Consider the following 22,527-nt stretch of genomic DNA (forward strand, 5'->3'; position numbering starts at 1 on the left):
ATTGTGCAGAGCAATTTGCTGCCACATGACTGTGCATGACCAACAGTCCCACCTCCGAGTGGAAGTCCTGCTCACTTCTGGTCCTGTCTTAGGGTCACTCATGATTCTACCCATTCTCCTCAAAATTATTTTAAGTAGCATGAACAACAGGTGGCGCCCAGTAGAACCTACTGGAAATCTGCCTTTCTTCTCTCCATGTATTTTCACACTCTGTTTCCACTTGGCAAGCCTGTTCACAATCCAGCTAATTTAACTTAATTCCATAATCCTTAAACTTCTTTGAAATACCCACAAGTAAATCTCTGTAAATTGCCTTCTGAATCTGAAATAATTATATCCATTGATTACTCACTGTCCACCATTCAATTACCACCTAAAAGTTGTTATAGAATATGCGTGCAACACAAATTATTGCTTCTAAATTAATGCTGGTCTATAATTGCTCACTTTCTACTTTAATCCTTTTCTAAATATAAAAAAAACTATAACATCATTCAGTCATCAGTACATGTTCTGTATTTATGAAGTTACTCAAACCTTTCTTCTGTTAGCATCATGGAATATATCACATGTGGATTGGTTCATATGCAGCGTACAGATTGAACTCTTCTAGTTTCTAGACAACACAGGTTTTACTAACCTCTGTGCATGTTGTGACTATTAAGCCAAAACTACCAGTTTTGAATGTGGTCACAGTCAATTAAAATTGATAAGATTTATTATAATACACAGGATCCTCTCCCCAGATTATGGGCGGGATTTTTCAGTGCCACCAAAAGTCAATGGACTTCTGGTTGGCTCTCTAAATTTTCCATTCTTGCCTACAGCAGGGCCTGAAAATCCTAGCCTATCTCTTAAAGGACAGTTCAGGGCTCTAACCCTCTAACAATGTTATACAGAACCAAAAATATTAGTGTAAACTGCAACTATCCATATTTTGTTTGTTGTCTTGCCTTGTATAAATGTTATTTTTATCATCTTCAACTTTGTGCGAGTGAGAGTAACTGTTGGTGGCTTGCAAACTAATTCTGGGTCTGCGTTCAGTGTCTCCCCCAGGTAACATCACTAAAGGAAAATGCACTCTGATGGCAAGCACTGGAGAGGATGAAAATGCTTCCTGTCATCCTGCGATCCAGTGTGTTTTTGCACATTGCTGCATTGGGTCATCTAGCCAATAGTAGCCACTTCTCTTATTGCACACATCAAGTTATGGCTTCTTCCATTAAAAAAACATATCTCCCTATCACTTTATACAATAACCTCTCTGACATCATAACACCAGCAGCTATTCATTTTAATTAGCACTAACCTGTGGAACTAGCCCATAACATGCTGGAAGGTCATTGCTGTTCTGAAGTTTTATCATGCATTGATAAGGGTGCTTGAGAAAGCAACGTCCAAGATCAATGTGTGGGTTAACCACCTCCAAAGTAGGAACAATGCATCTGTTGAACAAAAGTTGTTAAAAGCTGGTAAGAAGTCATCATGCACTGTGTGACATCTACAGTAATATGCAAGCTTTACCATCTGCTAATTACATGGTGAATCAAAAAGATTAGCAGTAATCTAGAGTGTCAATTTGAGACATATGATCTGCTTTGTCTAAAACGACTACCACATAAAAAGCTGCTTTGCCTTAACTAAGACATTCACAGTGTTACGTATCTATCAAAATAAATGAATTTAAAGAAAAAAAAACAGACCATGACTAGCCCTAACATTGCATCTAACTTTATTCCACCTGTATTTTTGCTGAAGCTGAGGCTGTATTTTCCCCTGTGGCAGGTTTATTTCAATATTTCCACCTGCTAGCATTACACTGTCAAGAACCAGCCCAGTTTTCCTCAGTGCACCTTCACTAGATATTCATGGTACTTCTACAAGAAGTCTGCTATGACAACCTTGCAGTTAAAATGCAAGGCAATATTAATAAATTCAACTAAATGTTGGCACATCTACCACAGCAACTTTTCAGATGAGTAAATTTCATGCTCACCTGTTCCCAAGTTTGTATTGACCCTTTCTGCCACCTCCTCCCAGGTTGTGACCCGGTTGTTAATTTTGTGGTTGATTCAGGTCAGACACACTTATTTTCAAGACCTCTCATTACAGTACCTCCAAAACAGCTTCACTGAAATTAGCAGCCTGAATCACTTGTTCTAGCATTCCCCACAATGTCCCCTGCTCCCCACCACAAAGACATTAAGAACAACCATATTCTCCTCCTTTGATCCTGCTGCATACATTGCACTAGGATTCCACTGGTGACTGGAGGTAGAATATGGTTCATTTGCCATATATCACTGGACACACTGAAATAGATTTTTAACTAGCCTCCTGAGTGTAAAATTGACATTGTGGATTGATGGCTGTAACAGAAACGGGGTCATTTTCATTTTCAATGATACTGAAGTTTGTTTTAATTTACAGTTTTAAGTTCTAACTGGTTGATAAATGATCTAAAATAATATCACTGTACAAGCTGTATTTGCAATGTATTATATTGAGAAGAACAATTGATGGCTTTCTGCACGCAATTTAATTCACATTCTTGGCCCATTTTATCCATATGCACAGGATGAATGAAAGGGGAAGTTACCTTGCTACAATGGGGATTGCTAGCACTTCCAGGCCAACATTCTCAACCTCTACAATGAGGGCCAGTTCATATTTCTTTGCAGTGTTGGAGCAAAATGACACCTAGGAAAAAAGATGGAAGTATGACAATTAACAATCCATGCCCGACTGCGGAGTTTAGCACAGATTAACACCCTTGTCTTGGCTATGAAAGAACTTTGGCATAATTTATATTAAAATCTTTCTATTAAATTTTACTATCCACAAAACAAATTAGATACAGGAGATGTAGATAAGAAGTCAGACACCATGTGAGGGGAAAATTGATCTTCAGCAGCAATGCAAAACAGGCAATGGCCAATTAGCAGTACATTTACTATCCCGCACAATGTTCTTTGCCATGGACTTCAAGACCAGATTCACCCCCATAGGCAGAATTTAATCCAGGTGGCAGGGATATCGCCACCCAGCTGAAGTGCCAGTGAGAGTCCCGCGCCACTTCCTTTGGGGACAGCCCCCGTATTTGAGAAAGCAACGTCCAAGATCAATGTGTGGGTTAACCACCTCCAAAGTAGGAACAATGCATCTGTTGAACAAAAGTTGTTAAAAGCTGGTAAGAAGTCATCATGCACTGTGTGACATCTACAGTAATATGCAAGCTTTACCATCTGCTAATTACATGGTGAATCAAAAAGATTAGCAGTAATCTAGAGTGTCAATTTGAGACATATGATCTGCTTTGTCTAAAACGACTACCACATAAAAAGCTGCTTTGCCTTAACTAAGACATTCACAGTGTTACGTATCTATCAAAATAAATGAATTTAAAGAAAAAAAAACAGACCATGACTAGCCCTAACATTGCATCTAACTTTATTCCACCTGTATTTTTGCTGAAGCTGAGGCTGTATTTTCCCCTGTGGCAGGTTTATTTCAATATTCAATAGTTAGGTACTATAAATATATGTGTCATCTACTACAGAGATCATGACAATAAGCTAAAATAGGATGAAATTTATGATAAAACGTTACTCCATTCATTCATTTGTTTGTAAAATAAATCAACTTATTAATTTTTTACTTGCCTCATCTCACTAATGTTAATTAGTTTGTTTTTCAGAAGGCTGAGAAGCGCATGTGGAGCAATGTTCTCTCTAAGAGGCACGGGTGCACGGCCTCGTAGCAATAGGAACATAGTGTACAGGGAACAAACAGGCTGTGTGCAACCAGCATGCTTGAAAAGGTACATGTATGCATGGCTGAGCGGCAATCTTAACACAGTGCAACAAGCAGGCCACACAAGCAAGAGAAATTAGAGGAAGCATTGATGTGAAATCCCCAATGTCATCTAACATTGTTTCATTGTTAAGACCTCTGGGTCAGGCTACCACACAATGATATTGGGCACTAAAATTAAATTCCTGATCGTAGAGGAATGCTGTACAGAGACTCAAAATTTGTAAGACGAGCATTACATCAACATCTGACTTAGAAACCATGCACTGATACTTTTATGAGCATGGGGTTAAAACATGTCATTGGCCCAGAGTAGGGGCAGCTATATTTTTGACTGAGGATCTCTTAATGCCACCACTGCAAAAAATGGAACCAAAAATTTATAGAATATAATAATCCTTGGAGCAGAAAAATGTTGTCACTATTCCACAAAAACCTATGTTCCTATGTACATATCTTCTCACCAACCCCTCAAACCATTCCCTCTCTAGAAGCACATCTTAGCCCTTTATAATAATAGGATTAGTCTCTTCATGACTCCATTTTTTAAATAGAAACCTGCTCCAATAGAGGAAAGATAAAATAAAATGCTGATATTGCTTCTGGTGAGCTCTGTAATTTTTGACACGGATAAAATAAGGTTAAATAGAGTGAACAACACCTTGCATTAGATTATCGACTTTATAGGATGCAGAATCAGTTCCCTGCGCAAGTATTTTCCAAAACTCATGCATTGTTGTGAAAATCAGGAATCACAAAATCATACAGCTTACAAAGAAGCCACTGAGCCCAGTACATCAGTGCTGGTGTTCGACCTTAGCCTGGAACCATTTCAACAGCTTCGGTGGTAGTGCAAAACAGGCAATCTGAATCCTCGGCAGTTTATTCTACAGCAGGCTCTATTTTAACTTCGACTCACCTCAATAGGTTGTTAAAACAGATTGCAATTCACTACTAAAATAAAAGCAAAAAATTGCGGACGCTGGAAATCCAAAACAAAAACAAAAATACCTGGAAAAATTCAGCAGGTCTGACAGCATCTGCGGAGAGGAACACAGTTAATGTTTTGAGTCCGTTTCATTTTCACATGGTCCATCTCTGCCACTTCCCTTCCCTTCCTTGACCTCTCTGTCTCAATTTCTGGTGGTAAACTGTCCACCAATATTCATTACAAGCCTACCGACTCCCACAGCTATCTCGACTACACCCCGCTTCCTGTAAGGACTCCATCCCATTCTCTCAGTTCCTTCACCTCCGTCACATCTGTTCTGATGATGCCACTTTCAAAAACAGTTCCTCTGACATGTCTTCCTTAACTGAGGTTTTCCACCCACGTTGGTTGACAGGGCCCTCAACCGTGTCCGGCCCATCTCCCGCGCATCCGCCCTCACCCCTTCCTCTCCCTCCCAGCACCATGATAGGGTCCCCCTTGTCCTCACTTATCACCCCACCAGCCTCCGCATTCAAAGGGTCATCCTCCGCCACTTCTGCCAACTCCAGAATGATGCCACCACCAAACACATCTTCCCTTCATCCCCCCCGGTGGCATTCCGCAGGATTGTTCCCTCTGGGACACCCTGGTCCACTCCTCCATCACCCCCTACTCCTCAACCCCCTCTCACGGCACCTTCCCATGCAATCTTTGAAGGTGCAACACCTGCCCCTTTACTTCCCCTCTCCTCACTGTCCATGGCCCAAACCCTCCTTTCAAGTGAAGCAGCATTTCACTTGCACTTCCCTCAATTTAATATACTGCATTTGCTGCTCCCAATGCGGTTTCCTCTACATTGGAGAGACCAAACGCAGACTGGGTGACCGCTTTGCGGAACACCTTCAGTCTGTCCGCAAGCATGACCCAGACCTCCCTGTCGCTTGCTATTTCAACACTCCGCCCTGCTCTCATGCCCACATGTCCACCCTTGGCCTGCTGCATTGTTCCAGCGAAGCTCAACACAAACTGGAGGAACAGCACCTCATCTTCCGAATAGGCACTCTACAGCCTTCCAGACTGAATATTGAGTTCAACAATTTTAGATCATGAACTCTCTCCTCCATCCCCACCCCCTTTCTGATCCCCTTTTTTTCCAATAATTTATATAGATTTTTCTTTTCCCACCTATTTCCATTATTTTTAAATGCATTTCCATCCATTGTTTTATCTCTGCCTTTTAGCCTGTTTCGATCCCTTCCCCCCACCCCACCCCCACCAGGGCTATCTGTACCTTTAGTATCACATTCCTTAAATAATATCACCAGCTTCAACACTTCTTTGTCCTTTTGCCTATGACATCTTTTGGCTATCTCCACCTATCACTGGCCCTTTATCCAGCACTACCTGTCCCACCCCCCACTTAAACCAGCTTATATTTCACCTCTTTTCTACTTTTCCTTAGTTCTGTTGAAGAGTCATACGGACTCGAAACGTTAACTGTGTCGCCCCATGCAAATGCTGTCAGACCTGCTGAGTTTTTCCAGGTATTTTTGTTTTTGTTTTGCAATTCACTACTGTTCTGCAGTACCACAAAGACCAATCTCACCCCCACAACATTCATTACAATTGATATTTTGACAAAGGTCCTATGGTATGCTTAATAGTTACATATGTATGGGAATGATACTTTGTTTAAATTCAGTTTAAGTTCTTTTACTGAGCTTCACAACTCCAACTGAATTTCTGACATATCTACATGGATACGAGCTAATGCCAAGGTCACAAGAGAGCTCTCAAAAAATAAATCTCTCCTCTGAGAAACTGCTGCTAAGATAAAGTGAGGATTTCTCAGAAATTATTAGCATAGTACATTTCAATAAGAGCTGGAGATTTTGAGATTATTTGACTCACTGACGAAAATGGGATGAAGCTGAAAAATAGATTACTCACCACTAGTTGAATTGTATTTCTCTCAACTGACCAAAATCTCCAAAATCATGAACTTGTTCATTCTGTTCAAAGTAATTTTTCAACTTTTTACTGCTGGTGACAGATAGTACTCACTGGGATCAAATGCTGCCAATTTAGATGTGCAATGTGCGCCTAGAACTCATTGCCCACGAGGATGGTAGAAGCAGAGATGATCTATGATTTCAAATGGAAATTGGATGGGCACTTAAAGGATATAAACCTGCAGGGCTATGGGGATAGAGCAGGGAATTTTACTGATTGGACTGCACCATGTAGAGCCAGCATGGACTAAATGGGCTTAAAGGTTGTCTGCTGTGCATAAAGACTTTATGACACCTTCTGACCATTTACAGTCATGGCTTAAAACCAGGTGCAGCGGGTACCACAATTTTCAATGTGCAACTAGAGAGGTGGGAGTTGGGGGTGCTGATGGGTGATGCTCCAAAGATGCAGGGAGGAATTTTTCATTCTGGAGATTAAGTGCAGTGGTGGGTTGGGAATGCGGCATGATTTCTGCTGGGCAGTGAGGCAGGATCTCGCGCCTGATCATCCACTTTCAAGCTTATTATTTATGCATAACGAGGAGCTCAACGAATCTCATGATGGGATGGGCAGTGATTTGTCCACCTCGCCATTACCACATTGGGTCAAAGAGCCACGTGCCATATTTAAACGGAAGCCACACACTCACTCACTGCAGGGCAGGTGTAAGGGGAATCTATTGGAAATGACGGCCTGAAGAACAAAACCATCTGCCCCAAAGTTCAGTGACAGCAGCCTAGAGAGACTCCTCCTGGCAGTCCAGCACCTGCGGGAGGTCCTCTATGCCAGAGATGGCAGTAGGAGGTCCACCAATCTCACCACGCCAGCTTGGGAGGAGGTCACGCATGTGGATCCCAGAAGAGGACCGCACTGCAGTGCAGGAAAAGAATGAATGATCTCTTTCTCTCGGCCAGGGTAAGTCAACCTTCTCCTCACTCCAAACTCACGCTCGTTAGGCAATCAGGCAGTCTATGGGTTACAGACCACAGGATTCTCACGCACTACTGCAGAAGGGACAGAAACTACAACATCATCATCTCTTGTAACATCCCTTACTAGGGAGGACTCAGCACACACAGCAGGCATGCATGCTTCTGATCTGCTCTATCAATTGTGGTGCTCACAGTCAATCCATCTGTCTTTATGCAGGAGAAGATCATCCACAAAAAAAGGGAGAGAACCAGACAGGAGGAGGTATGCTGAAGTTAAGGCCACTCACCCCTTACAAGGAGCAGGTGGCAGAGCTGGCTGGAAGGACAGGGATCATTGCTGTGCGGAAGGCAAAATTGGCATCTCCCAACAAGCCAGAGTCCAAGCAGTAGTTATTAGCAATCCATGGACAATGACTATGAGTGCTCTTTAATGTAGGTGACTGTCTAGCCAAGCATTAATTATCTCTTTTCTATATCACAGCCACCAGCAAGAAAAGGCGGAGGGAGATAGCCAGTCAGCTCCAGCCACCAGCACCTTGGATGAGGAAGTATCCAGGAACAACCCATTGCTGTGTTCACCTGCACTCTCCACCAGCACAGAGACACACACCTCTGTGGAACCTAATTCTAGAATCACTATCTGGTGAGCACAGCACAGAAATGGTACCACAGAAGATGGAGGCAGTGACAGCCGAGGTCTCTGACACTCATAGGACTGCTGGAGACCAGACACCTGCTGAATCAGAGTCCAATGATGAGACTCTGGAATCGGCCCTCACAGAAATGTTGGAGCTCCAAAGACAGGTAGGAGAACATCAGGCAGGGTTGTCAGAGCCCATCAGCAGATCAGAATGATGGGCTGAAAATTCCATCCACATTCTGTCTGATGTCGTGGCTCCAGCATGCAAATGCACTGAAGTTACCTTTGGAAAGGAGATGTCCATAGCGGAGATCTTGGTCCAGCAGTTTCTGCCCGATAAGCACTTGGACCTGCACACCATCACTCTAGCCATGAGTGGAATCCATCAGTGGCTAGGCGAGGGGGGGATGGGGCGCGTCAATCACACTCCAGGCACCCCGGCTTCAGAAGACATCAGGCAGGGGCCCTCAGGCATGCAAAAAGGGGGGAGAAGCATCAGCCGGACACCCCGAGCGCCTCCACACAGGATACTCGAAGAACGTCTAGCCACTCCAAATCCCTCTGCCTGTGACCCCATCCACTCCAAAAGGTCAGGTGAGGAGGGTGCACCTGCCCCTGAGCAGGGGGCCCTTAGCAGACCGGGACCCTTCGGGCCTCAGGCCTCCTGGACGCATGCTTAGGTCATCCCAGACAACAGGGCACAGCAATAAGCAGGCTGCTGTAACTGTCGGGGATGCATCTAAGTGTAGCAGTAGGGTAAGAAAAATTAAGAAGTAGTGAGAGCCTAATGGTGGCACAGGTGTTCACTACTGTACATACTTTGCACATGTGTGAATATATTTTGCTTTTCTGCCTCAAACTCTCAGGTAGTGAATAGCTCTTCCATGTAATGTAATGTTCCAAGGTCATTTTTTTTCATTCATGGGATCTGGGCGTCATTTACTGCCCATCCCTAATTGCCCTTGTTCAGAGGGCATTTGAAAGCCAACCATGTTGCTGTGGGTCTGGAGTCACATGTAGGCCAGATCAGGTGAGGACGGCAGATTTCCTTCTCTAAAGGACATTAGTGAATAAGCTGGGTTTTTTCAACAACCGATTCATGGTTATCATTAGACTTTTAATTCTGGGTCTTTATTGAATTCAAATCCCACCATCTGCTGTGGTGGGATTCGGGCATTACCCTGGGTCTCTGGATTACCAGTCTAATGACAATATCACTACGCCATCGCCTCCCCTGTATCCAAGTGTAACAGATGACCCCCCCACCTCTCGCCCCCGAGAATCTCCTGTCGTGTCCCTCAGTTCTATGGTGTCTCGCTCAATCTCAGCTCATTCAGTTGCCTTTACGTCCACAAAAATGACATGAGCAAATCTAGTTGCTATAGGAATATGATAGCTGGACAACGCATATGTAAGACTTGCGCCAGAGGATCATATAATGTGGCCTCATGAGTATAGGTTTTGGAAAGTATTTTATTATCCTGATGCTGCTGCACTGAAATCTGTTCTCTGTGGCTGTTATAGGTTTTAAATGCCTACAACAACCTTGGAGTCATTCCAAGGAAGTGAACTTTTCAATGACTTCCATGTAATGACTGTCAGGTTTGAGTGTGAGTTATAGTTTAAATAATCCTTGGGAACCTTAGCTTTTCATGCCAGCCTGCAGCTTTAACTTGTGGCCACGTTTACAGCTAAGCATTACCCTTACATTAGTTCCCACTCTCCACCCTCATGATGCAGAGCAATGGACCTCATTCGCATTTGGTGACTCTTGAAATGTTTGCTGGACGGCCATGACTATGCAATCGTATAGGTGTGTGCCTAGCCTCATGATGCTAGCCTAATACATGTGAGGATGCAAGTTTTCATCTGAAGATCTAGCTAGCGTGGCTTGACATAATCCCTGTGCTAGCTCTCATAAGGGCAATCAACATGGTTCTCTAATCGTTACAGTGCCATCAGTGTCTTAGGCTTCCTTGTATGCATCTCAATCTGGTAGAGAGAAAATGTGGAGGAATGTAAATGGGATGACAGATAAGCTCCAGTACATCTATCGATTGATCTTTAGTGTAAACAAAGATACTAAGTAATCCTTAAATACTGCCTCAAGGCTGACTGGGCCGCTTCACACCCAGATGCCAAGGCAATTCTGGACGAGAACTTTGGAAGCACCCAACAAAGGCTGAATCCTGGGTGCTTGACAATGATTAGACGATGGTCCTGCTGAAGCACTCTGTGCACACCAAGGTAACTTGACTCAGGCTTGCGTCCATGATGTAGAGTGACAGATCACAGCGTCCTGAAGAGTGATCTCATCCTAGTACTCAGTATGAGGATGAGGCCTGAACATTATTCATGCATGAGAGATGGCCTTTGGAGAGCCGCTGTGTGGATTTAGATCAGTCCTCAGACGGTCAAGCGATAACCAATGATTGATGGTTGTTTTCTTTTTGGAGCTTTACCACACTCCAGGCATACTGCCATGAGTGCACTGATATTTGCAGTGCTGTTCCTGCCTCTTGAAGGTTGCCAAAAGCAGTGAAACAGTGGAGCGTGCTTGAAAGGATGTCTACTTGCTTTAGATTGAGTGCTGGTGAAGTTTTTATCCAATTACAGAATGGCCACATGCTCCATAGGCTGCTTACCCTTCCAAAGATGAGGCCTTCATTACGCAAGATTTTGATTACTCATTCTGAGATTATTGTCCTTCATTGAAATGTTTAAGATAACAAAGAAGATGTTAAGGTCTACCCTGCATCAAAGGGACAAGTGAAATGTACTCGGATAAGCTTGTCTTCTTCATCTCCCTGGAGCCTTATCTCATGGGCACATATGCCTCATCTTGCCCATGCAATGGCCTTCCCCTGTAGGGCATCATCATCCTCGCCCTCTTAGATTTCATCCCTTTCGGCGCCTTCCTCATCAGAGGAGACATGCAGCTCCTCCATCACTCCATGTGGTAACTCATGCTCCTCTTTGGAGTGCCAGGTTGTGTAGGCTGTTGTAACCATGATTATGCAGAACATCTGTGAGGAAATCATTTTTCGAAAATTTGAAGGTCATTGAGTTTTGAACATTCTTCCTCCTGCGTTATTTTTAAAAGTTTGTAATATTAATTTGGGCTGTTTAAAATGCCATTCTTCAAGAAACCACAGGTCAAGGTGGATGTCCAGCCGGAACATCTGCTGAGGGCAGAGATACTTTGTATTTCTAAGTTAACAAAAAACTGCTGTTGCCAGGCTAAATGCTCTTGCTGATTGGTTATAAACAACCGGCTGAAGAGAAGTATTCTTTGAACATCTTTGTCTTTAAGTCTCTCAATCAGAGTGAGTGAGGGTGTCTTAGAAGCAGGCTGCAAGATAAAGACTCCCTCTTTTCCTCTCTCTGCTCCACCTTTGTGTCGTATGTGGTCTGGAGTGAGTTAAACTTTCCTCAGAAATGTCTCTTTAGGATAACTCCACTATTTTATTTTGAAAGTCTGCAAAGTTGTGATAAGTAAGAATCATCAAGGATAGTTTCATCAACAAATCTGTCTGAAAGAAGTTCCAGATCTATACGGCAGAATTTTACGACAGGAGAGGATTTTACATTCCCGCTGTCGTCAATGGGATTTATAACGGCCCACCGCATTTTATGGCCCCGTCCCTGCCAAAACGGGACGGTAAAATTCTGCCCATAGTGACCAGAATTCTGTTAGATCAACGGCGTCAAGATCTCATCAAGTTTTATACTTTCAAAAGAAACTTTCCCATACTCCAGCTTCTGGAGGGGACTCTGTTTGTTTTGTCCTGTTTGTGTTTATGTGTGACTGTATGGGGGCTCAAATATATGTTTTTTTTAAAAAGGGGAAAATTGTTACACTTCTAAACTACAACTTGTATGTTAACCTGCCTATTAACTTATCTTTTTAAAAAGTAGTTTGTTTTATTAAAATCAATTCTTTTGTGTTTACTGAAAGAAGCCTGGTTACAGTCATTTTATGCTGGGAATAACAGTATTATTGGCTAGTTGTGTTGGTGAATTAAACATTTAAACTATTGCTACAACCAGTGGAGAAGTGGGGTTAGAATTAACCGCACACTCCTCCCATCACAGTCTGTAACAAGACCTCTGCGGAGAGTATTGGAGAGTGCCGCCCAATCGGTCCAGAAATCTGAAATGCATTTTCAACATGCCAATGGTCTGCTCAATCGAAGAGCATGTAGCAGAATGAGCCACATTGTGTATCTCCTCTGAAGTCTTCTCTGGGCCGCCAAATGGGTGTTAATAGCCATGCCTTTGGCCAATAGCCTTTATCACTGATGAGCCAACCCTGAATGTGCTGAGGGCCCTCGAAGATCTGTAGCATCTGGGAGTGACTCAAGATGTAAGAATCAGGTGAGCTCCCAGGGTATCTTGCACATACCTGCATTATCTGCTTCTGGTGGTTGCAGACCAGCTGTACATTGAGAGAGTGGAACTCTTTCCTATTGCTGAAATGTGGCTGCTGCCAGGAAGCTCTTAAGACCACATGTATACAGTCAATGGCACATTGTGCTTGTGGGAAGCTGGAGATCGCTGCAAATCCCACTGCTATAGTAGCCTAGCTGGCTTCATCCAGGAAGAACTGGATGTAACTGTGTGTCTTATTGAAAAGGGCATCGGTGAACTCTTTTATGCATTTTTGAGTGGAGGATTGCAATATTCTGCAGAGGTCCCCTGTAGAGCCCTAGAACGAGCTGTTTGCAAAAAACGTTGAGTGCGGCAGTCACCTTTAGAGCAATTGGCACTGGAGGGCCTCCCAGTTCCCGTGGCGTCAGATCCTCCAAAGAATTTGGCAGATGTAGGCCACCACATCCTTTAAGAAGCAAAAGAGTCTGTGGCATGTCTCTTCTTCAACTCCAGGTATGAGAGGCATCTTCGGTACCACATGCCTCCGTGGAATTGGTCTCTCCTCTTGAGCTTCTGGGTCTTTATGGGGCCCCACTAGCTAACGTTCCTGAGGGTGAGGGTCCTCCTTTAACCCTGCCAGACAGCGACGGGCCTTTCCTCTCCTCCCCGGTTGCATCAAAGCCATAAAGGAGGCAACATTATGTCTGTGGAAAAATAGATTAGAGACATGACTGCAACTTATCCTGAAATGATCACCTTCCATCGCCAAGCTAGGAAGTTGTTGTGAAGCCCTTGGGCTTCCCTAATTCCATACATTCCAGTCCTAGGTCCTCCCTTGAGGCTGAAGCACATCCTGAAGGACCACAGACAGCTAAGCTTCCCCCATCTCCCCCCCATCCACTCCCATCTCCACACAGCTCCAGACATAACAGCGCATTCACAAAGGGCATTGGATCTGGGTGAGCACAGCCATGTGCTATCAATCTCAGTCAGGGCACTGTCAAGCTGTCTCCTTTGTAGTAGACTAGAGCCCAGCCTTGAACTAATTTAACGACTGTAAGCTTTGAATGCTGTAAGCCCTGCACATTTCAACTGCAATGTGAAGGGTCATTTGGAGTTTGCTGCATACGTCCTACAGCTGGGGCTCCTAGCAAGAATGCACACCACAAACTAAAGTGACCAAATCCTTCAACTGGCATTTGACTCTTCCAGCATGTCTCAGCTGTCCTGAACTGGTAATTATTAGGGTGTCCTTTCAATCGGCCCAAGAGTGCAGTAGCTGACTCCTCCCTCAAGCCCTCAGACCCTTCCTCTAATGATTTTTTCCAAACTTATTTTTCTACTGCGTCATTCCATCGGGCTGTCGAGATGCTGTTACTCCAATTCTACTTTGATACCAAACTCATCCTGTTACTGTCCAATTCTCTCCTATCCTCTTTGATCCTCGCCATGTCCAAATTTCCATTCCTCCGATCACTCTCCTGCCTCCCTCTTTAACCTTGAAGGCCACCTTCATTGTAGTCAAGATTCCTGTCCTCCCCCAAGCTGTTTTCTGTCGATGTCCCCATGCCCCATATCAACCTCACCCCTACCCAGCTTGAGGCCATATATACCATGACCTACAGGGAACCCCCTCTACTGGGTGCAGGTGCTTCTTCTGGCCGTGACAGTTTGCCCAATATCAAGCCACCAACCCCCAGGACTAACCATGTCCTGTACACCATGCTGTGCATGACCAACACTGCATGGCCAGGCCTTCCACCTCCCTAGATCAGGACCAAGAAATGAGTGCCAGGCATAGACCTGTAGCATGGTCTGTACTGCCTCAGGACTGCCTTTAAATTCTAGCCCCAACAATGTCCTAGTCCCAACCATCTTCAGCTGCTTCATTAATGGCCTTCCTTCCATCATGAGGTCAGAAGTGGGGATGTTTGCTGATGATTACACAATGTTCAGTAGCATTCACAACTCCTCAGATACTGAAGCAGTCCATGTCCAAATGCAGCAAGACATGGACAACATCCAGGCTTGGGCTGACAAGTGGAAAGTAACGTTCCTTTCACACAAGTGCCAGGCAATGGCCATCTCCAACAATCTAACCATCGCCCTTTGACATTCAATGGCATTAGCATCACTGAATCCCCGATATCAACATCTGAGGGTTACCACTGACCAGAAATTGAACTGGACTAGCCATATAAATACTGTGGCTACAAAAGCAGGTCAGAGGCTGGGAATCTTGCACTGCGCACCTCCTGACCCACCCCAAAGCCTGTCCACCATTTACAAGGCACAAGTCAGGAGTATGATGGAATACTCTCCACTTGCCTGGATGTGTGCAGCTCCTACAACAGTCAAGGCGCTTGACACCATCCAGGGCAAAGCAGCCTACTGAAATGGCACCTCATCTACAAACATTCACTCCCTCCACCATCGACAAACAGTGGCAGCACTGTGTACCATCTACAAGATGCACTGCAGGAACTCATCAAGCCTTCTTAGATAGCACCTTCCAAACTCATGACTGCTACCATCTAGAAAGACAAGGGCAGCAGACACATGGAAACACCACCACATAGAAGTTCCCCTCTCCAAGCCACACACCAAAATGACTTGGAAATATATTGCCATTCTATCACTGTCACTGGGTCAAAATCCTGGAACTCCTTCCCTAACAGCACTATGGGTGTACCTGGACTGCAACGGTTCAATAAGGCAGCTCACCACCATCTTCTCAAAGGCAATGAGAGGTGGGCAATAAATGCTGGCCCAGCCAGCGATGCCCACATCCCATGAATGAATAAAAAAAAAGAGGTCTTGTTGGGAATATACAGTATGTTGGTTAAAATAAATAAACCTAAACTGATGGAGAGAAAATTTGAAGGATTTTAATTCATATTGAAATTGAAAAAAATTGTACACTGCAGGATTGCTATATAATGTATAGGCTTATGATAAAAGACAATAGGTGAAATCGTCCCAGATTTGCACAAAGTGTGGAAGGAGGAGTGAAAATTGACATTTTACCCATCGGACGCAATGGTGGGTTTTTGCACCATAGCATCCCCTTCCCACCTCATAAATTATGTAGTCACGGGAAACATGCCAGATCGCTGGCAGGTGGCCTCTGATTGGCCCACCATGCCGTTACCTCACCACTTCCTCAGGTCAGGCGTTATATTTAAAATGCAGCTACGGGCACACTTCTCAATGCTTACAGCCCAGCACTGGCCATCTCTGCTCTGTAGAGTAGCCTCAGAATCATGACCTGATGAGCACACCACACAATCTGTTCCATAGCGGGCAAAACAGGGGCATCCTTGGTCATCAGCATTCGGAGACTGCTGGAGGCAAGGAGTCTGCTGAGCCTGAATCAGATGATGAGCCGCTGGACTTAATCATTTGGTGGAGCTGCAAAGATAATCATGGGATTATCTGCAAGGGGTTTCTGGTGCACTCCTCAGAGCGCAAGAGACGTTGGAGGACTCTGTCCGCCTGGAGATCCTTAGCACTCAGCACGCATGCACGCCTAGCATTCTTCTCATTTGGCCTGGCATGGGCCTTGTTCACATTCTCTCCATCAGTGTTTATGCAAGACAAGATCACGCACAATCACTGGGAGAGGTTTCAGACCAGGGCTGGATGCTGGACATTAAGGTCCTCCCTCATTTTGTTCGAGAGTTGCGCATTGCAGTTAGCTGGAGAGGACGTGGACCGTTCCTGCGGTGACAGTGAGGTCAGAGGCAATAAACCACATGAGGATCCTGCACCATCTCTCCCCTCTCTCAACGCTACTCTGAGTCCACTATTCTGCGTTCAACGTGGTTGCCAAGCACTAATAACATCCATTTTTTGTCCTAGGAACATCTGCCACGTTGCCCTCAGGCAACCTTGACCCTGACCCCAGCACCGAGAGCACCTTGGATGAGGACCCTGAGATCAGCACTGTTAAAGACCCATTATGGCACTTACCCACACCCTCCACCAGCGCAGCGAAAAGACCTCGGCGGGGCCTAGATGTAGAGTAGCCTTGGTATCACAATCTGGTGAGCACACCACACAATCTGTTCACAGCAGGCAAGGCAGGAACATCCTTGGTCACTGGCATTCAGAGACTGCTGGAGGCAAGGAATCTACTGAGCCCGAGTCAGATGATGAGCCTCTGGACTTAATCATTTGATGGAGCTGCAAAGATAATCACGGGATTATCTGGAAGGGGTGTCTGGTGCACTCCTCAGATTGCAAGGGACAGTGGAGGAGTCTGTCCACCTTCAGTGCAAGATGATAGCACCAGCATGCCAACGCATCAAGATCAACACTGGTAGAATGGCAGCCGCCATGGGGACCTTGTTCCAGGACATTAGTCCTGCACTGCTGTGCTGGCTGAACTCCATCGCGGATGCCATTGTTGGCCTACAACAATGTCAACACAGGGGGACTTCAGGGCAGCTCGATCTCACTCCAGCTTCCGCTTCTCCTCAAGGAGTCAGCCAGGGACCGTCGGGCAACAATAGGGAGGGGGATCAGCAACTCGACACCCGGGGGACATTCACCCCGCTAATTCCGGGAACTTACGGCCAATCCAAATCCCCTCTTCATGTGGCCCTGCAGTTCCAGCTCCACGGATCGAGGAGGGTGCAACTGGCCCACAGCAGGGCACCCAAAGCAGGCCAGGGTCCTCCAGGTCTCGGCCCTCCAGAGGGTCAGGGCCAAGGTCTTCACAAACAGGGCATAGCAGTCAGCAGGCTGCCTCCACCTCCACTGTGGATGCCGGGGGAGCACCAAGACATAGCGGCAGGGCTAGGAAGATTAAGAAGATGTAACTCTTATAGAGTCAAAACAATTAAACTAAATTAACAAAATTGGGATAAATCAGGCACAGCCCCTAATTCAGGTCAGCTGTAAAACAAGGAGCAAAGTTTAAAGGAAACTTACAAACTTTAAATCAAAATGTGATTAAAGGGGTCAACAAAACACCCCAGTCCCCGCGGTGCCCACCGGGCACGGAAGGCCTCGAGTGTGCCAGCAGACACCGCATGGTCCCTCTCCAGGGACATCCGGCCGCGAACGTAGCCGCGTAAGAGGGACAAACAATCAGGCGGGACTCCCCCGTCGAATTAAGAAGATGTAACTTTTTCGAGTACAAACACGTTTCCATCTGGTTCAGATGAAGTTACATTGTTTCATCGTTTGCCATTGTGAGATTTGAACTCTTGATCTTGGGGTTACAAACCCAGTACCATAACCACTTGATTATTTAGGCCAAGCTAAGAAGATGTAACTCTTTCGAGTACAAACACGTTTCCATCTGTTCCTATTCAGATGAAGTTACATTGTTTCATAGTTTGCCATTGTGTGATTTGAACTCTTGATCTTGGGGTTGCAAGCCCAGTACCACAACCACTTGGCTATTTAGGCCAAGCCGAAAAATTAGTATCAGGAGTGGGATGCGAACCCACGCCTCTAGAGAAGATTGCGATCTGAACGCAGCGCCTTAGACCACTCGGCCACCCTGACGCTCTTGAACAGCATGGGCACGCATGTTAATTACTTGTACATAAAGTTCACGATTATAAATAAACTCCAAAGAATGTCTCCTAGCCTATTGTTCCTTGTTATGATAAGCAGTGTTTGGCCGGGATTTTCTGTGCCCGCCAGTGTCGGGTGTGTTCAATGGCGTTAGCGGACAATTTTTAAAAAATTTTCATTCGGGGATGTGGGCTTCGCTGGTTGGGCCAGCATTTATTGGCCATCCCTAGTTGCCCTTGAGAAGGTGGTGGTGAGCTGCCTCCTTGAATTGCTGCAGTCCACGATGGTATGGTGTGATTGGTTTCACAACAGCATGAAGCCAGTTTGCGATCGTCTGCTTAACCTGCCAATGGCAGGCCACATTTCCCGCCATCGGACATTGGGAACCTCATTGTAATACATCAGCAAATCATTATTAGGCCAGACCACCGGACTCATCGCCCCCTGCTGGATCATCTGCCAATGTTGGCGGGAAAGCACACAGACGTGTTTCACAACAGCACATAAGCAACGTGATCCTGGCGAGTTGCGCTTCGCTTGGGGCTTCAACACTTGTTTGCCTACCTTGCTTCAGTCAGCACTCACAGTCGTCTGCCCCATGTCTCACAGACAGCACCACGTCACTTTTAGGGGGGCTGACAGGTAGGTCTACCTACCAGATCAGCCATATGTTGGTGGCTTTTTAATGACTGCACGGTCTTGTTTGGGGAAGGGGCAAAAGTGGGCTAAGGCAAGGGAAGAGACTGCAAGACGAGAGCTGTACTGGGAAAGGAAGATATCACAGGGTGTGTGTGGGGACACATGGTGATCTGTGCAAGTGGCCTCAAGATGGTGAAGGCTGAGGGGGCAGTCTCCTGAGGAGATGAGGCCAGATGGACATGTGACAGTACGTGTGTGAGAAAGGGTGCTGATGTCCCTTGAGCTGGCAATGAGTGAGATGTCAGTGAACGTCTGATGGGCTTGAGTGTGTAGTTTAGAGTGATGTGATGGTTGCCATATCCTGGTTGCAAGGATGAGATCATTTATCCTCTATCTGCACTGGGTGGCCAACCTCTTCTGTGCAGCATTGGCACTGACCACCACTGACATCACCTACCAAGCCAGGGTGGTAATGTGGCAGCCCATCCTGAGGCCAGAGCGGTGCAGAGGACATCACAGCAGGCCTCCATGGTATCCAAAAGGCGCTCAATGGCTGCAGTCTTCTTGACTTTCGGGGCAATCGCTTCTTTGCTGCAGTCCTGGGCTGGCAGCACTGAGCGTGACTATACTTGAAATGTGGTGCCTGGCGTGATGAAGCGGCGAGGTGATGACATGGCAGGTGAATGAGAGTCTACCCACCATGGAAATGGTGTGTTTCCTGGGAATGCATAAGTAATGCGGCAGGTTTGAGACAATGGGGCATGAAAACCCACCATTGCGGCCAATGGGTAAAACATCGTTTTACCTGCACACTACTGCAGTTAGTGCAAATCTCGGATGATTTTGCCCTTCGTGTCACTCAGATGTAAGAGATCTGATAAGATAGAGGCAGGTGTCTCAATCCAGGGCCTCTTTCCTGCATAGTGTATAACCTTCAGACCAAAGTGATGGTCTGGCTTCACACTTACCGGACACATTACTGGTGCTTGCACCTTAATGGTTCTTCTCATTGTTGCCAGAATGCTGTGGCAGGCATCACAGAGTTCCATCATTCTCTCTGTGCGCTCTCAGCATCTTAGAAGTGGAGCTGGCCCCCATCTCTTCAGCATCTGTGACCAGTGGCAGTGTAGTCCTGGTGGGGACCGGTGCTGAAGGCTGACAAAGGATCAGGTGCATTTAAAGTTTCATGGCTGCCTCTCCATTACATGACCCTGATGACAGAGCGCAAGCGAGCTACCCTCAGCCAGACAGGTATCAGACATTCACAGAGGCTACGATCAATGGAATGTCCTCACTACATGTCTTCATCATCCTCCTGGAATCAAGCAACAATCTATGACATGAGCCTGAGCACTGAGGGTATGTGCCCTGCCATCAGCCACACAGGAATGAAACTTTCACAGATGCAAGGTGAGGATGTCAAGAGTGTCCTCACTGCATCTTGTCATCATCCTCCACGAATCTTGCAGCAATGAGGAACTCCTGAGTGCATCTGCTTCGTCTGGCTAGTGCAACAGCCTCATTGCTGGCATCCTCGCCTTCAAGGGCCTCATCACAGAACTCCTGTCAACATCATCCTCATCACAGGAGATGTGCAGCTCTTCCATTTCCTCCTTAACCAGTCCTCTCCGAACGAGCGTTATCGGCCACATCCTCTGTGGGTAACCCTTGTCCCCAAGGAGACAACCCTTTAGCCACTCTGGACCCTGGAAGATGTCAGGGATCTGAGACCTGCTAAGGGTGTAGGAGTCATGGATGCTCCCTGGAAATCATGCTCAGACCTGTAGCATGAGTTTGTGGTAGTCGCACACCAATTGAACATTCAACGAGTGGAAGCCCTTGCGGCTGACGTAGATGACTACTTGTTGCCATGGAGATCTAAGCACCGCATGTGTGCAGTCGATGGCACTCTGCACCTGCGGAAAACCTGAGACCTGCATAAATCTCAGCACTCTTGCTTCCTGGGTTTCCTGATCCCGGGCGAAATGCACAAAGTTCTGTGCCTTCGCGAAGATGGTATCCGTGTCCTTCTGAATACAGTTGTGCATGGAGGCTTGTCAGATCATGCACAGGTCACCTGTGGAGTCCTGGAAGGAGCCACTGGTGTAACAATTGAGCATTGCGATCGCTTTCACGGCCACTGGCAGTAGATGCCCTCCATGTCCCTGTGATGCCAAATCCTGCAGCAGGTGGCATATGTGACTGACCAGTTCCCTAGAAATGAGCAGTCTTCAGCGACACTGGTTCTGTCATCTGCATGAATGACTAGTGCCATTTAGTCTAGTGAAGTGCCTATGAGCGACGGATCTCTGTGGATCTTCAGCTGTATACACAGCAGGTCCTGCCGCCCCTTCAGCTCGAAGGAGGTGCTCCTAACTTTGCCAAGCTAGGTGCTTCCACGACTCTCTTCTTCTTCTTCTCTGATCTCTGTAAGCCATGAGGCATACCACTGAATCATCAGGCTCCATGATCCTGATGTTCTCCTCCTGCAGGATCAAAAAGAGAGACGCATAGTTTAGCATATGTGTCCTAAGAACTTCCCTTTGTTAAGCCTGAATGCCCCTTCACATGTGCAGGAGAGTGCTGGCCACCACTTGGATGGCCAGTGTGTAGTGTGCTTCATAGTTGTTCGAAATCCCACCCACCCCATTCCACTTGACCATTTGGTGGGAGCTTTGGCCAGTGGACTGCATGGTATGCTCTCAGCTCAGGGACAGGCATTCTCCTAAACTGCACTGCAAGGCTGCACTGTTAGCTTTAACCATGAGGGATACTGGTCCAAACCTTAATAAAAACATTGTAAGGGACTGTGAGTGCCTCCACCAGTGACTGCTCCATGGCCATTTTTTGCAAGGGGGTTCTACAACTTGCCCAGTCAGCCCATTGTTCTGTGCCCCCTAAAACGGACATTAATTTGCAGTCTGCGCCCGAGAGGTGAAAAGCACTAGAGCATCTGGTGGCTTTTGCATTCCTTGTGTGGGCGGAAAAACTTCAGAGGCCCGACTCTAAGCATGTCAATGTGCTGCTGCTGAACAGTCTTGGCTGCGGAAGAATGCTCACTTTTGACAAGCTTTTCCAAGTGCGTGGCCGCTTCCCTCACCTCCAGTCTGTGCTGCCTTGACCCTGCCCACCCTCTCTGATCCTCATCCACACAGGGTGCCTTGCCCCAGCACTACGCTGAAAGGCAGCCAGGAAAAAGTGACTTGCCTGTGCTCATCCCCCAACCCCTGAATCCATGGTGCCTCGTCCTTGATGTCCTCTGGACAATGCATGCAAGCGCTGTGCAAGGTTGTGTGCACTCACCTCCGAGTTCCCCTCAAAGTTCAGCTCGCCAGGTGCACGCCTTTTGAAGGCAGTCGTGAAACACGACATTCTGGTCACGCCAACATGGGCGGTAAATTTGATGTGGGGTATGATTCCAGTGAGCAGGGCTTATAATGAGATACTCAAGTATTAAAATTAGGTTCCCAAGGTGCAGCGGCGAGAAACACAGCCTGCATTGACAGGTGGAGTAGACATTTGCAAACTACTTTCACAATGACGTGAAACTGATTTTTGGCCTTCTCGCCATATTGTCCCTTCACCATGACACCCGCCGCCAATAGGACTGGATGATTCCACCCATGTCATGAAAACAAATTAAATTAATTTAGAATAGA

At 46.1% G+C, this 22,527-nt stretch overlaps 1 protein-coding gene across 1 annotated transcript in view; it reads right to left on the reverse strand.

Annotated features, from left to right (window-relative positions):
* The window catches only part of LOC121280028 (hydrocephalus-inducing protein-like), a 478,228-nt gene that overhangs the window by 96,047 nt on the left and 359,654 nt on the right, over positions 1-22,527 (reverse strand). The window contains exons 16-17 of the mRNA XM_041191656.1: positions 2,600-2,700; positions 1,310-1,445 (exon numbers count right to left, since the gene is read on the reverse strand). Coding sequence (XP_041047590.1) covers positions 1,310-1,445; positions 2,600-2,700 — 237 coding nt within the window. The remainder of the gene's footprint in view (positions 1-1,309; positions 1,446-2,599; positions 2,701-22,527) is intronic.

This window comes from Carcharodon carcharias, chromosome 7 (genome assembly GCF_017639515.1).
Source record: "Carcharodon carcharias isolate sCarCar2 chromosome 7, sCarCar2.pri, whole genome shotgun sequence".
NCBI classification, from domain to species: Eukaryota; Metazoa; Chordata; class Chondrichthyes; order Lamniformes; family Lamnidae; genus Carcharodon; species Carcharodon carcharias.